At 39.3% G+C, this 17,141-nt stretch overlaps 1 protein-coding gene across 1 annotated transcript; it reads left to right on the forward strand.

The window, feature by feature from the left end:
• Positions 1–1,184: 1,184 nt before the first annotated feature.
• vtg3 (vitellogenin 3, phosvitinless) lies at positions 1,185–16,902 on the forward strand. The gene is made up of 27 exons (XM_089000006.1): positions 1,185–1,305; positions 1,448–1,468; positions 1,556–1,707; positions 4,310–4,561; positions 4,653–4,814; positions 5,190–5,338; positions 5,419–5,575; positions 5,746–5,903; positions 6,458–6,623; positions 6,707–6,832; positions 10,296–10,514; positions 10,711–10,928; positions 11,016–11,113; positions 11,178–11,302; positions 11,389–11,484; positions 11,550–11,669; positions 11,751–11,937; positions 12,032–12,119; positions 12,205–12,390; positions 13,231–13,372; positions 13,452–13,620; positions 13,708–13,817; positions 14,187–14,393; positions 14,952–15,097; positions 15,181–15,319; positions 15,412–15,519; positions 15,599–16,902. Exons 1-26 carry the CDS (start codon positions 1,266–1,268, stop codon positions 15,499–15,501), a joined length of 3,723 nt encoding a protein of 1,240 aa, XP_088856132.1. The 5' UTR covers positions 1,185–1,265; the 3' UTR covers positions 15,502–15,519; positions 15,599–16,902.
• The last annotated feature ends 239 nt before the right edge of the window (positions 16,903–17,141 follow it).

The following is a 17,141-nucleotide window of genomic DNA, read 5'->3' on the forward strand; positions in this document are numbered from 1 at the left end:
TATCGATACTATTTCAATGCACGCACGGAGAAAATTACATGCAAACAGGGTCGGATATATCGATAGTCCCGGTTATATCGATATTTTTTCGGACTCACTTGAATATCGATATAACGAGACTTTACTATATATATATATATATATATATATATATATATATATATTTCTTTTCCTTTCGGCTTTTCTCTTCAAGGGGTCGCCACAGCAAATCAGTGTCCTCCATCTTCAGAGATTTGATCCGCGTGTTTGTTTTGGGCAAGCTTTTACGTCGGATGCCCTTCCTGACAGAACCCTCTGTATTTATCCGGGCTTGGGACCGGCACAAGAAGACTTATGTCCCTTTGTGGCTGTGTGGGTGTGTGTGCGTGCGCGTGTTTGCATGCGTGCGTGTGTGTGTGTGCGTGTTTGTAAAGAGTGGGCAAATATTGGAAAATCAAAATGTGCACACAATCTGATTCCTACCCTAAAAGCTGAAGTTGCTGAACCAGTTTCAGTTTGAGCCTGTGCAATTTGATAATCAATATATTGCAAGTTTTTTTTTTTATTGTCTATATTTTCCTTATTGGATTGGAATTTAACATGTACTGGTTGAAGATGTGACTTAATGTGGAAGAAGTTTTGAAAAGATTTATCTTGGTCCCATTTTTTTGTATTTTACCTGGCATTTCCATGATATTTTAAAATGTCTTTCCAATCCATTCAGCACCTTGTTAAAGAACAGCAACTTGCACTTGTGTTGCAACTTGTGTTGGACCATTCAGGAATTGTACATGAGCGTTCAAAAATGTAGAAAAGGTCAAATGTAGTTCACCTCTAAAGGTCATACTGCACATTTTACTGACATCCTGAAATTTCACCGAAAGCCAAATGCAACCTTCGTGACTCTATGTGACTCAAAGTAAAGGCCGAGAAGACATAGCAGTGTGTAAAAAAAAATATCACAATGTTGGATACAGCTCTCACTAATGTGAAATGCAGTTTTACACAACTGCAAACTACAAAGTAGGTTAGTACTGTCTGTTGCCTTAAGTTATCTTCCACCCGCTGCCGTTGATGATTATCTGTCTTTGTCGTGTCATTCTGACAATGTCAGTGTGCTGCAGAAAGTCAGTGTTGACTTTACGTACATGTTGACTGGCAAAGAAAAAAAAACAACAACTGCATGTGACCTGCCCACAGATGTCAACACAACCAGGTTCTGTAATCAAACACAGTCTGCTATTTAAGGGAGTGATGCGAGATGTTTGCTTGGACCCACATTGACCATGAGAGGGCTCATCTTCTGCTGTCTTGTGGCCCTGGCCAGTAAGTGGTTTGAATTAAAATTAATAATAATAATAATAATAATAATCTTAAATATACTAAATATACATGTACATATATTGTCCAGGATGCTTCCCAGTTGAGTTATTTTGCTAACACTGTCTCAATATTGTATTCTTCGTAGCATGTCAAAGTGTCCGCTATGGTGAGTATGTTGTCATATACGCCGCGGGACCGAACGCACTTCTCAAAATGTGTTGAAACGTGTAACAAATTCTACTTTTGAAAACAGATTTCAGCTTGAACCCAAAGAAAACCTATGAATATAAATATGAAGGATTGGCCAATTTTGGACTGGGCATGTCAAACCTGGCGGAATCGTCGGTCAAACTAACATGCAAGCTCAAAATTGTCGGGGTCTCTGCGCAGAACTTTCTCCTTCAGGTAAGAACAATAAAAATACAAAGTTCTTAATTTACATGTGTGGGACAAAAAAAAACAATTCTGAAACATCTTTTCCTTGAAGCATGTAGGATTGAGGCATTTTTTTAATTGGGTTAAAGCGGCAAGAAAATTAGGTAGTTCAATGGGCCCACTTTTTTTTTAAAGTAATTTATTACTGTGTTGTTTTTCATTTATTAAATTTTCTTATTTATATGGCCCATTTTAAATTCATTATTTAATATTTTTACCTTGAGGGTGTCGGGTAGGTACAGGGCTTTATACAGTACGTATGATGGAGATTGGATTGGATTGATTGGATTGGATTTGCCTTTATTAGTCTCACAGTGGAGAAATTTACATTTCACAGCAGCAAAGTGATGAAAGGAATGAAAGTAGAAAAACAAAATACATGAGCTACTGGAAAGGCAGCCACTCTCGCGGCGCCGTCTTGAAGTCAAAAGAACAAAAAAAAAACTAAATAACAAATAATATGACAGCATAGAGACAATATGACAAATCAAAGACACAGAGAGACATTCATTCTTCAGGACTTGCTGTACCCTCTTTGTGATGACATGAAGCAGTTCTAGATGAAAGAGGAAAGGATCAAAGCGTCTTTCCACCAGTGGATCAGGGACATCATGGTGGAACGTGCACGTCGACTACAAGCTAAATGTTGAAAGCAAACACGCAGCTGTAGCATCCATTGACGAAAAGAGATTGTCTCACATCTCCTGTTCCACATAAATCTGCTTCAATTCCAAGCCGCAACAGTTCCACATACGCATCGGCGCTCTGCGCTGATGCTCCTTTCTTCTTATCGCGGGTTCCTCAAGCCATGCATCTATCCAGCCGCAGACTGTCGAACAGCACTGACCTTTCCGCTAAACAAAGCGGGGCTGTGAAGATGCTGCCCATTACAGGCGCAAAAAAGCACAACGGCCCCTTTGGTGTCCAGCGATGGCAGTCGAATGGCTCCGACATTCCTCACATTCAAAAACAGTACTGGCATATTCATGCTGCCGAAAAGGCGCAACCGCTCAGCACAGTCTCCTCCTTGATGAATGTCGTGGTCAAAAATGCTTAAAAACAATCTGTATCCGTTCCACACGATGCACAACAACACAAAGTGACAAAAGAAAACACAAAACAAGACAAAAAATAACAAAAAAAGCAAGGCTCGTGAGAGCACTTGCTGAGGCTGCCTACTCGGGCGCCATCTTGGTAGATCGACATCTTTTCCAAGTGGTTAGTTGTATACTGTACTGAATGATATAGGATGTTATCTGTGTTTTGTGCACTGTTATTACCTTCTGTTATTATCAGTCAGGATGAAGGAGTGTGCTCGTTTTATGGCCTTAGGTGTTATGTATTATTTTTGCTACTTTGTATCTATTGACTGTGATCCATAGGCAACAATCTTTTCAAACCTTTTTTTGGGTGGGGGGGGGGGGTATAATTTTTGTGATGTTCTAATTAACCCTCATATTATGTTGAAAAATAAATCCCGATTATGTTGTGGGTCATTTTTTACCCATATGTAAAAATACACACCAAATAACAGTCAAAGTCAAACAGTCAAATAACCATCAACAACTACTTCTGAGATGTTATAAACATACTAGGAAAGAGAGACAACATATTTTCTATCTCATTGGGATATTTTAGAACGGTTTTGAAGAAAGGAAAACGAAAGGATATCCAGTGCTTTAGTCAAGACAAAAATGGAAAGGGGTGAAATTGACCCCTTAAAGGACAACCGACGCCCCCGGACAGGTTGTGTCCACAATTTGTAAAACCACTTCTAATGACTTATACTGAGCGTATTTTACAAAGATTCCATGGCATATGGCTATATTTTACGTTTTAAGACTCGCGCTGAATATTCAGGAAGTCTTGTTTTCGAGTTGATGATGATGCCTGACGTGACGTCACGTCTGGAACGCCCCTGGCTGAGAAAGTGACACACAATGCATTTTGGGTAATTTGTTTGGTCTGAAAACTTCGTGTTGATATGTGTTGATGGAGAAATTAGAAGGAAAACACATAAATAATGCAACGGTAAATCGTTGTGTGTTGCACCAATACTACCAGTTGATACCAGTTGACGCAGACAAATCAGCCTATTTCCAACTGAGCTTGGGCTCCATCTTGTGCATTTTCTGGGACACTACATTGGAGTACTGACGGCTTTAATTGATACAGGAGGAAAACATTTATGCTGTCCTCTTCAGAACTATTTGAATCATCTTCATAACTGGATGAGTAAGAAGAAAGCATCTTCTCCAAATCTGCAGCCATTGTTTTGATTATAGAGAAAGGCAAGACGTCCTGGTGTGACGTCACGAACAAGGGGGCGGGACCTTCTGAAACTCTGCATCATTTTGAAGTAGTTTTGGGGCATTTTACCTCATTTTTATTGGTGTTTTGCATTTGACGAAAAAAAAAAATCAGCCTGTGTGTTTTGGGTATTTTAGATGCTCTAAAACGTTTTTCTGATGTCAGTTAGGAAACAAAAAAAATGGCGTCGGTTGTCCTTTAACATAATGAGATTTACAGGTGTCACTAATCTTATGGTAATATGTCCTCCTCTGGATTGAAGATTTCAGATTTGGCCTTCGAGGAGTTTAATGGCTTCCCAGGGAAAAACAACTTCATTGCTGCCCCGCAAGTCACTCAGCGCATCTCAGCCCAGCTCAACAAGCCCTTCATTTTTGAGTTTGCCGCTGGGCATGTGGGCAGCATCTCTGCCTCAGCTGAGGTATCTGACAACGTTGTCAACATCATTCGAGGCATACTCAGCTTCTTCGACCTGACTGTCAAGACCACACAGAGATTCTACGAACTCGAAGAGGTGAAAATGCACTCATGTCTCGCGGATGTCACGTGAAGTTTTGCTAAAAATTAAAAAAAAGAACTAAATAAAATCAATATTTTATTCTTAGGTTGGCATACATGGCAGGTGTCGGAGTAATTATGCCATTGAAGAAAACAAAGAGAAGGGGGACGTGACCGTCACTCAGGTTGTGGATGTCATGAACTGTCGGGAGAAGGCAGAACGCTACAGAGGAATGTCAACTGCAGTGCTTGATGATATTTCCAAAAAGGTCTGTGACATGATTGAGAAAAAAATACACGGAAATGAATCACATTTGGTAACTTAAATGGGGAGAAAACTAAATAACAAGTGTAATCGCGCAAAGATATTTATTTGCACATGTTAACATTGTTAATCACACAAAATGAAATGTAACTAATCGGAGAAACACACAAAGTGTTACAGCAGGTTTGGCTTGAGCAATTTTTTGCATTTAGATTAGAATATGTAAAGCATGTTGCTTTCGTGTTCCTAATTAAGTATTCCCCCAAATATGCAATTTTTCTAATTTTGATTTCCTTTCTTTAGGTTACTGCAAAATGTTTGTAAAGAACATGCTAATATAACCACATCAACATCTAATATGAGGTGTCGTCCATTACAGAGAGGACATTCCATTGTGTCAACCATGCGATATGTTTACACAATCAAACCAACAGTTGAGGGTGGCCTCATTTCCCGGGCTCATGGGTTGGAGCAACAACACTTCAGTCCTTTCAACGTGAAGGGAGGAAGCTTCAAGATGAAAGCAACGTGAGACTCCATCTTACATTCTGCTCACAGTGAACCTTGCTCGACAATGCTGACCTAAGTTGAAACCATCCATCCTGCAGGAAGGAATTACTGCTGCTTGATGTGAGAGACACGCCTTCTCCTGTTACCGGCACATATGGACCAGTAGAAAATAGAGGCAACATTGTTTTCAAGTTTGTTGAAGTAGGACCGCATCTTCCCATCGTCATGCAGAGCTTGGATGATGCAGTATCAAAGGTATTTCAATCAAATGCAAATGCAGCAGGAATAGAAATCATCCATGTAGGAACACTAAGTTAAGCATTCCATTTCCTTTCACGTTTCATAATGTTGTTCCTTGAAAATCAAATGTGATACATATTCAATATGGACCGACATAATGAAATGTGTCCAACCCCCTTCCGCAGGCTGTTGAGTTGATCAAGCATTTGGCTCAGGTCAATAGCTACCAAATTGAGAGCGCCACAACTGAGGATGTGATGAAATTGTATCAACTTCTGCGATTGGTGCCATATGAAGGGTTAGAAGTGATGTGGAAGCAGTTTGCGGCACATGACGAATACAGGTGGAGTATCTGAAACCTTTGCTCAACCGACAGAATTGTCTACTCTTTATACTTGTGAATATTGAAGTGATGTATAGTAGTTCAACACATTTAAAAAAAAATGTATGATTTAAGTAAATTGACATTTTTATGTAGTTTTCTTTTCTTCATAGCAAGAAAGGAACTGCGACCCTGCAAACTAGCACTTTGTTGAAGACTTTTTGTTACCACATAAATAAGTCGACTGATTGGCCTGCAAGCTTTCACAGTGAACATGATGTTAAAATCAGATCCACTTCAACAGAATGAGTAATGGATGAATATTTAATCATTATTCCATTTAGTCTTTAGTCTGACACATTATCTGATTAAAGATGCATTATCAATTTGGTTTGATTAAAGAAAGGTTAATGTAAAAAGCAATGAAGGAAACCATTGACACATTATATTTTATTAAAAGCCACCCCTGACCTTCATCTCTACAACACAATTTAATTTAATTAGTTTTAAGGATAATCTTTGATGTGAAAGATTAGAAGCACTTAATCAATTTTCTTTGACTTGGCCCTCAATAGACGGTGGTTTTTGGACACGGTTGTGGAAGTCAACGATGCCAGAATCCTTAAATTCCTCCAAACGAGGTTCCAGAAAAGAGACTTAACTGTTTCCGAGGCCTTTCAAACGCTCTTATTGGCCTTTGAACATCTTGAGCCACTTCCTGAAATGCTTGAGACGGCAAAAGTGAGGATGGGAAAAAAATCTAAGATGTTTGAACAAAGACAACCATTGTTTTCCATGATGACGTGACTAACTCTTCTCCTCAGGTGTTCCTGAGACTGCCCTACAGTCGGTCTAATGTATTTATATGGCAAACTGTGGCACTTTCTTACGGCTCACTGGTGTACAAGCACTGCGCCTACTACACACCGTGTCCAGTATCTGCTGTTCAGGTAAAGAAATCTTGCATGCATACCCATAAGGAAATCTTATCTGCCTTAATACTACATATTTTCAATTTAGGGAGAAATTTTACAAACAAATTCATGGTTGTGCTATGGGCTCACCAGTTTCACCCATAGTGGCTAATCTCTACATGGAAGAGATGGAGAAACTGCCCTCACATCCTTCCCGGGGACAAAACCTAGACACTGTGGCGGTCCGTGCATTTCACACCTAGGCCTTCAGTGAAGTCCTTCTTAGTCCGACTTGAACAAATATCCCTCGTAATACCATAATTTATGACACAACGGCTGGAGATATCATTTACAAAAGCAGAAACACGCAGTACTGGGCGTGGCATCACCTTAATCGTCTACAACACAGGCTATTTTCTGGAGCAATTACACATCAATAAATCTGCATCAGCAATTAGAACTTGTCACTATACGTGATACTGCAAACACTTAAAAATAAAAGGAAAATTTTAAAATCATTTGTCCACAAAGTTTTATTAAGTCCACCAAGAATATGCAATCTTTAACAAGATTTTACGCTAAATTACAAAATGTCAATATAAGAAAAACAACAAGACGTTCACAAAACGAACTATTTGTTGAAAATAAAAGTAAACATCTTTTTCATTTGTTCTTGAGAATAGGCCTACATGTGACAGCGAATTGTCCTCTCCTTTGGCCATTGTGGGTTAAAAAAGCGAGTAGATAAACTTGGTTTTTCTGCGAAAGTTTCCGGGTCTGATCTGTTGTAGCTTGGTTGATTTGCAGAGTGCTGCCTCCGCTGAGGGCTGAGGTAAAGTGAGTATCCAATCACAGGACGCGTACATGTCATGTTCAACACGAGGCCCTCTAGCTGGCCTTACTGTGCCAACTCGTGATCTGATTGGCTATCGCAACTATATAGCAACTACATGTGCCCGTTCATGTACAGCGCACAGACGCCCTCACTGATGATTCTGAGGGCGTCAGTCAGATTTCATACAGCCTGGCGACACAAGCTAGCTGAATTCTGATTGGAATAAAAACGCTGACCTAAAACTACAACACTGAAAGGAGCATAACCAAATGGATATAATATAACATCAAGAAAACAGTATGTAGAATAATTATACATATATATATTTAGAAAGAATACTTTTTTAATGAAATTGACTTTTTTTATAATTATGATAATGATGTCTGATTATGTTAGGCCAGCAGAGAAGGCCTTGCTGGCTCTGACGGCCCACCACTGCACTGGTTTATGTATGTGGACAATACTTTTGTCATAATTAAAAAACAAGAAATTCAATCCTTCACAGATCACCTCAACTCGGTAGACATCAACATTAAGTTTACTCGTGAGGACATTAAAGAGAACCAACTAGCCTTCTTGGATTGTAAAGTAATTATAAAAGAGGACAGGGCGCTAAAACCAAAAGTCTTTAGGAAGGCTACGCACACTGACCAATACTTACTTTTTGATTCTAACCACCCTTTACAACACAAACTAGGAGTTATCAGAACCCTCCTGCATAGGGCTAAACTAATACCAACAAGCGTTGAAAGTAAAGTAGTCAAAACATATCAGGAGAGCACTCACTAACTGTGGGTACCCTCAGTGGTCATTCAACAAATGTCAGAAAGAAAGAATAGGGAATAAAACCAAAAATTCTCAAGATACAAAAAGGAGAGGAGTAGCAGTGCCTTACATTGCAGGAGTTTCTGAAAAACTACAAAGAGTCCTTTGGCAACACAAAATTCCTACTTATTTCAAACTGATAAACATGTTAACGCAAAAATTAGTGCATCCAAAAGATAGGCTGCCAAATGAAAAGCAAAGTATTGTAGGTTATTTGTTACATTGTAATATTCGTTACATTGTAAGAATGAAAATTGTAAAGAGCAGTACATTGGGGAGACTCAACAAATTCTCAAAAAAAGACTATCAACATTGCAGGGATAATACTAGTGGGCCTCAATCGGCAGTACATTTGCACCTAAATGCTAGCAACCACTCATTTGACAACAATGAGGTTAAAATCTTAGCGAAAGAAGACAGATCATTTGAAAGGGGAGTAAAAGAAGTGATTCTCATAAAACAACTAAATCCTTCATTAAACCAGTCTGGTGGGGTGAGGTTCAATTTGGATCGTTCATACAATAGCCTGCTTAGGCAACACAGGTTAGGCAACATTCATAATGCTGATGAGGTGATACCGGAGGGAGTGGGGCAAACAGGCCAGTCGTTAGTCAGGAATGTAGGAACAATCAGTGGGGCCACAGGGAGTGGTCCTCTGCTCCCCCCAACCTGAGAGCAGGGACCTATTATAGCTGTGTCCGGCGCCGCCATGTCTGGACATTAGGGATATATAAATAGGGCCGATACGACCAGTAAGACTTTAGTTCGCTGACGAAGCCTTGGATAGGAGGCGAAACGTCCGACACCTTCAAAAAAGTGAAATGACGGCTGAAGAAACCTTCTCATCGATGGACCACTCCTGTACGACTGAGAGCTTACACAGACATACCCATAAGGAGAAATCTTTTCCAGATACATGAGTAGGAAAAATATAGCCCAAGGGAAGGGGAAAAAGTGCAGTGTTTTAACAGTATTTAAATTTATTAATATATACTTTTAAATAATTCCTTCGCAACTGGTCTCGTTTTCCTGGTCATAGTTTTCCAAATAATGGACATATTACTTCAATCTCTTTATATACCAGTCGATATACCAAGTCGAAGTTGACGTAAAAAATATAATTAAACATTACATATTTAAACACCAACATGTTCAACCCAAATCAAAATTCACAAAAGGCAGCTAAGCATAATACAGTGCACAGTATATGTATAATATAATGAGAAATGCCTAAATTGCCTTACAAAAAAATGTCATTATAAACCATTGAACAATTGCTAATTTAATGCATGTGGGTCAAGCTAACATTCGATTCATAGCAAAAATGAAAAATTGTGTATTTAAAGAGCAAAGTCTTCTTTTCCTTTTGACTTTTCCCTTCTGAGGTCGCCACAGCAAATAGGTGTCCTCCATCTATCTCTGTTTTGTGCATACTATTCTTTCACACCAGCTACCTTCATATCATCTTTCACAACATACATAAACCTCCTCCTAGGCCTTCCTTTCGGTCTCTTGCCAGGCAGTTCAAGGCTTTCCTTCTCCCAGTATATTCACTCTCTTTATATCTCTCTTTTATTTCAAGAACAAACTGTTTAACCAAATCTTACTCTCAAGCATTTCTATTTTCTAGGCTTTGGGATTAGTCGGGCATGTTCTCGACATCTTCTCTATTCATAAATATTCAGATGCTGCATTTTAGTATGTTGCTACACAACATGTTATGATACTGAAGACACTTTACCGTGTCATCATTGTTCTGCATGGATAAACGATGAATTGTACGAATATGTTAAACTATGATGATATTTACTTTGACAACTATTTCATTCCATAATCTAGCCCTTGCTGAACTTTGCCATGGACAGTCTGAAGAATAACAATGAGAAAGACATGGTTTTGGCTCTGAAAGCTCTGGGCAACGCGGGTCATCCAGGCAGCATTAAAACCATCATGCGCTTCCTCCCCGGAGTGTCTGCCAACCCAGTTGAGCTCCCTCCTCGCGTGATGAGTGCTGCTGTCCAGTCCATGAGACTCATTGCTGCGCAAGACCCACACAGTGTAAGAACTCAAAACATGGCGGCTAATATCACATGCATAGCGCTCTGAAATGGCAGATAGATGAACATTTCTAGACTGTGTCCCTTATACAATTTGTAACAAATAAGCTGTGCATGAAATTGTGTCCAAGTTAGTACTCGTGTTCACATTATGTGACCCTGAAAACTCATTCTCATGATAATATTCTACGATTCAGGTCCAAGACATCACCATGACTCTTTACCTGCAAAAAGACCTTGCGCCTGAGTTGCGCATGTTGGCCTTGATGATCTTATTTGACACAAAGCCACCAATGGCATTGGTGTCCACTGTGACTGCACATCTGCAGGACGAGAAAGACCTTCATGTCATCAGTTTTACTTATTCTTATTTGAGAAGTATGGCCAGATCCAGAACCCCAGACAATGTATTCCTGTGGGTATTGTGTTTAAAAAAGCAAGAATATGAGTTAGTGATTCTGTTCAGCACTTTACTGTTTTTTTGTGTGTGTTGTCTGCTCAGGTCCACTGCCTGTAACGTAGCTGTGAAAATCCTCGCCCCCAAATATGGCCGTCTGACCTACCGCTTCAGCAAGGCAATGCGCCTGGACTGGTTTAGTGGTAGGTTCACATACAGGTATTGTCTTTGAAGATGTGCTATGACTGATATATTTTCCCACTGCAGATGACTTACTGCTTGGCACAGCGGCAGAGTTCTTCATGCTAAGAAATGCAACAGAAATCATCCCAACTGAAATCATGATGAAAGGAAAATTGTATGTCATAGGGAGAATTCTTCAACTATTGGAGGTATGTAATATCAAAATGCATTCAAATATTGATTGAAGCTAAATGTCCTATATCATGAATGAAGACGAGAATTTGGTCTTTTCAAGATTGGTGTTCGAGTTGACGGAATGAAGGAATTTCTTGGCTCTATCGTGAGGGAATTCAAAGGAGAATTTCCTGATTTCCAGGCCATTTTTCGGCAGGTTGGCGCATTGTTTTTCTAAACATCAAGATGAATTGCATGTCTGACAAATGTGTCATCTTTCAGCTTCGGAACTTGGAAACTCACACCAGTGGCAAACCTCTTCTCCATTTTTATTCTCGCGCTTCTGGACAAGAGTGGTTCTTTGCAGATATCAACAGAGAATTAATTCGCAATATCATTACTGTGAGAGCATAAAGCACATTGCACAGAACAAAAAAATAATCTCTCTGTAGTTTGTTCTAATGACTTAATTTGTATTTATAGATTGTCAGTCCTGCAGGCAAGGGGAGCCCTGTGTGGACGGTCATTGAGAATTTACAGAAGGGAATTTCATGGCATCGAACAAAAGCCTTCTTAATTTTTGAGACTCGATATTTCCAAGCAACCACTATCGGCCTACCGCTGGAGATCAGCAAATATTATCAGACACTTAATGGCATCACTGTGAATGGTGACAGTCTTTTTAAACCCTTATTTAATGAACACCTTTGGATTCATTTTAAAGCTACTGTAGAAAATATTGTTAACCTTGTTGTCGTTCTTAGCTAAAGCTGCAATAAATCCACCATTGACGAACCACCTTGGACAACTCTTGATCTCAGATATTTCACTGGAAACTGACGGCTTTGTTGGGTAAATAACATGGTCAGCACTGGTCATAAAATATTTATACTCCATCTCTTCAATAATTATTTTTTGTATTTTTATTTTCTTACAGTTGCACAAAGGATATTTGGATGTCTTATGGTATCAACACAGAGCTTTTCCACAATGGTGTGGAATTTAAGAGCAAAATACAATATTCCATCCCGTGGAAGCTATCTGCCAAGCTTAACATCAAAGAAAGGAAATTTGAACTTGACTTTCCTTTGAGCAAAAAGGAAGTTGAATTCATCACAGTCAGGTATGATTTGAGAGAGAGAGAGAGAGAGAGAGAGAGAGAGAGAGAGAGAGAGAGAGAGAGAGAGAGAGAGAGAGAGAGAGAGAGAGAGCGCTGTATTCTAAATGGTGTTTTATTCAGATAGATGTTTTGTGAAAGAAAGCAATGTTTGTCTTTTAGAGACACTGCTTTCTTTCAAGTGTTTATGCCTACCCCGCCACCCTCAAAAATAAAATAAAAAAATCCCACGAACAATGATGTTTGGGCCAAATCTGCCTTTGTGGAAAAACTCTATAAGACAGAAAAAAGCTTTAACATTGACACCTTTAACATTCACATAATATCATTAAACTATAGATATTCACAAACAAATATATATTTGCTCCAACTGCAAACAGAAAACAGGGACATTGGGGAACAATGACCACATAACCATCTAGCTGTTCCAAAGTGGCATCAACAATATAATCAGCGAAATAGCTCGCAGGCAGGAATTTGTGGTACCTCGGATTCATTGTTTGTTTGGTGGCTTTTCAAGAGGCCAAGGTGAGTGTACATGGGCTGAGTTGTTCACAACCTTTGGCACGAACGCTGTGACACAGCTGTTAGTTGCTAATGTTTGGCTGAATCAAGCCTGATTTTAATTATTTCTCAAACATTTGAATAGAGAATGAAATATGCTGTATGTAGAAGCCAAAATTGGCATCAAATGATGAATATTTTTGCTGAGTCATGGCAACTCCCATGTTGTCTGGATGAGTGTGGCCTCCATAAACAATTGGAATAATAAAGAATTGTGAAAAGGGAAAATGAACTATAAATACAGAATGAACTACAGCATTTGTCTTTTTGTCCAACCACTAGTTCTGATGTATATGCAGTCTCAAGAAACATTGAAATGCCAACGTTGTCTAAAATGACCCCCATGATGCCAAAACCCATCGATCCTAATAATGAAATTGTCCGCAAGGATCCAACGACTGTCAAGCTTGAAACTGAAGAACAGGTGCTGTATAACCAACTCCTTTGGGAGAATCCATTACAACTACAACAAATGAAATGCTAAGCCTGGTTTACGCTTACAGGTGCAGAAGCCCAACAACTGGCATCCAAGGGACAAATGGTGCACAGAGAATAACATTTATGGAGCAGTTTTCTGCATTGAATCAGAGTTGCGACGGGCGTATTACCACGACGAGTACCCGTTGTATTACTTCCTCGGATACACGAATGTGGCACTTAAAACAGTCCCAAGTAATCTTCACAACTCAGAAAAATAACATCGTGCTGTGCTAAAAATGACCACTCAATGCATTTAACACAAGTATTCCATTTTTCAAGTCCAGACAAGCAGAGCTGTTGACAAGATTCGATTTGAAGTCAATGTTGCTCGGAGCGAATACTCTACCGGCACCCAAGAAATCCTTGAGACTCCAAAGAGCTCCCTTAAGGTCTCAATCTATGCGAGACATGCACTTTATTGGACTGTATTTTGGGCATTCAAATTATTGTCTTTCTTCTTATGTTTTATTGTCCTCTGATACAGACTCAAATGAAACAGAACTTAATTTGATCCCTAAAGGCATAGTAATGTGAAAAGAAAGTACACCGTGCCCTGAGAGTGGCTAAAAATTAATCTGACCATACATGATAAGGAATGGAAATGAGTTTGTCAATTTTGTCCTGGCTCATTTTCCATGACACCAATTCCCATTTTGTGGAACCCCACAATTAGCCTTACACTGTATACATTATCAGTCATTGTCATGATGTGAATGAAAAAAAACAAGTGCAAAAAAACTTTGTTTTTGGTTCCACAGGTCTTCAACTCAACACCAGAAGCTATTTTCAACATTAGAGCTCTTGCAGTGAGTGGGAACCAGAAGCCAGAAGGTTACTTAACAGTTGTGTACTACACACCCATGACCAACCTTAGGAACACCCAAATCATTGTGTCCCAAGTGGGAGACAATACCAACTGGAAAATATGTATGGACACTGTGCTGGATGGCCATGCGGAAGCAAAGGTAGACCTCAAACATACACACATTTCATTGATCCAGTTCACTGTTATGATCAGCTGAAACCATCATTCACAGTCCGATACACTGCTCGTCCTATTATGCATGCAGGCATGTATTCTTAAAAACATGGTAGAGCCTGTAGTACTCTAAGATCCCACAGATACAAAAACTGAGTTTGGCAAATGTGCATTTTATGATGAAATATAAAAAAGCACATTCCTAAAGAATATGTGCAATCATATAAACGCAAGTTATTTTGCATTTTATTGCCATGTGTTGCCAGAAAATAGTAAACAAAATAAGTGACTTTCAATGCTGGTTCGTTCTTAATATGTAATTAAAATAGTTTTGTATTCTTCGATTGGGCTACGGAATACGATACATAAGATGGATACCGGACATGATATGATTATTGGTGAGCAGCACCAAATTAGGAAACAACATTGCACAGGGGTTGAAAATGCCAGAATGTGTTTCATTTAAATATTTGGCATTTGACACCCTGACGCCACAGCCAAGTTTCATGTGTCAAATTTGGCGCATGTCCCGTGTTTGGTCCAGGCACACCTTAGATGGGGAGCTGAATGTCAGTCCTTTGACATGTTACTGAGAGCCAATACTGCACGTATGCCTGGTTCCAAACCAACGCTAAAGGCCAAAGTCCAATGGACCAGAATCCCAGAAACCATGGCAGAGTTTTTCACGGGGTGAGAACACAAGTAAAGGAGGATGTGATTTTTGATGCACTAAATGCTATTGCTCAATGTGAGGTTTTCTTTACTCTTCCCAGTATTAAGACCTATATTCCAGGCATGGCTTTCCTTCTTGGCTTTACCCAGCAGCATGAGAGAAATCCAACCCAGGAACTTTCTGCTTCATTTATTGCTGCCTCGGCAGACAGCATCGATGTGAGGATTCAATTCCCAGAGGTGCATACTCCAACAAAGCTTTAACATCGATGTAAATCGTGTAAAGCTGAAGTATTTACTCCAATGTGCCATATCCTCTGTGTTTTCATCAGTATACAGTCTACCGTCAGTCTATCCAAGTTCCTCTGCCACGTGACAGTCTTCAGGAATTCCAATACTATACCAGAAACACAACAATGTAGAATGATGAATAGGAGCAAGTGAGTGTCAAGGCTGATGCATTTGATGTTTCATGAGCACAGATGTGAACATTCTTCCCTTTTTGTATTTGTCTTGCAGATAGCGATCCAAATGGAAGAGGTCCCTCCGTTTCACTCGAAAGAGAAAATGAACACATTTTCGACTGTGATTAAAGGCAGTGTCAGGAGTGACTAAAATGCCACCAGTTTGGAAATAACTTGTAAAACGTCCTGATTTATTGGTTTTAGGCCATGTCAATACTTGAACAACCGCCTCCTGAGGAAAGTTCCTGTTTTGTGTACCAAAGCATCAAAGAGAAATGACAAAATATATTTGTTTCAGTTTCAATTCACCAAGTTCTGATAAAATATTGTACAGAACTTAAATGCAACTACCGTGTTCATTTTGTGCTTGCGTAATATGGAGTTCAAATGATAAGGACAATACCAAAGTTCAGTTGTACAAAAAAGCAAAGTGTCTCTGGCTTCCAAGTGCTCCTAGAAATAAGTGCACAGGATGATAACCTACCTTTGTTGATACTAGTTTCTACTTTCAGATACAGATATTTACAAGGTCTGGATGACCTGTTCTGTTTGATAACCCATGAGTACCGTTTGCAGATACTGCAATATGATGTCACATCCATGCTATTAAAGTAAGCCGGTCTGCCCAATGGGAAAATAACCAATTACATATTATATAACCTTGACCCCACTAATTACAGTACTAATTGGCACTAATTACAAAATAAGAAAAAGAACTAATCCAACATTCTCGGACCGAACCATTTATTTTCATCTATGTTTTTTTTTGTACAATTTGAATTATTTTAACGGATTAATATTTAACTCCTTACAAAAACTTTGACTTTTTGGAAGGAATTAAATATTAATCAGAAAACACACACAAACACGTGCGCAATTGAACACACATGCACAGGTCTACATTCATAATAGTGGTCACGAACATAGGACCACGCTCCTATTTGAAAAATAGCTCATCAATGAAGTGGTGATTTACATCAACAATTAAACATTCACCGCATAGTCCAGCAAAGCTTTATTTTGAACACATGAAAAGACTTTTACTATGGAAACCTTGCATAATTCATATTTGAATTTCCAATGTGTGTAATACAGCCCTATGCAACTCACAGCATTTTTTTTACAATAATAAGGGGACCTAATCTCAACTAGCCATGACAACAAACTGTATGTGTCATTGCCAGTGATAATCAGTGCCTCCTCTTGAACAAGGACTGGCTGTCCTCAATACGTATGGCACCACATTTCCTGCCTGCATTGATTTAACCAGATGGTGTTCGACTGTGGAGCGTAGACAGTGCAGGATGAGCACAATTCTAATGGCATCATTATGTTTCATTTAAATCTGTAATGTGCTGTGGGCTGTCAAGAGACACTTGACTGTCTGAATTAAAATGTCAAAATCAAGATCCATGTTTTCTTGTTGTCCTCCCCAACCTTGCAGTGACATGCCCTTCAGCTGAATGAACTCAACTGGTATTAAAAAAAAGAATAAAGCAGGGGGAAAAAAAACATCACCATGAATGACCGATAAGGTCATTTGGAGGAGGACCGATCAACACTTCCCACTTACTTTTCTGGTTTTCAAGAGATGGCGA

This window comes from Hippocampus bargibanti, linkage group LG07, assembly GCF_051943395.1.
Source record: "Hippocampus bargibanti isolate YZ-2025 linkage group LG07, ASM5194339v1, whole genome shotgun sequence".
Lineage (NCBI taxonomy): Eukaryota > Metazoa > Chordata > Actinopteri > Syngnathiformes > Syngnathidae > Hippocampus > Hippocampus bargibanti.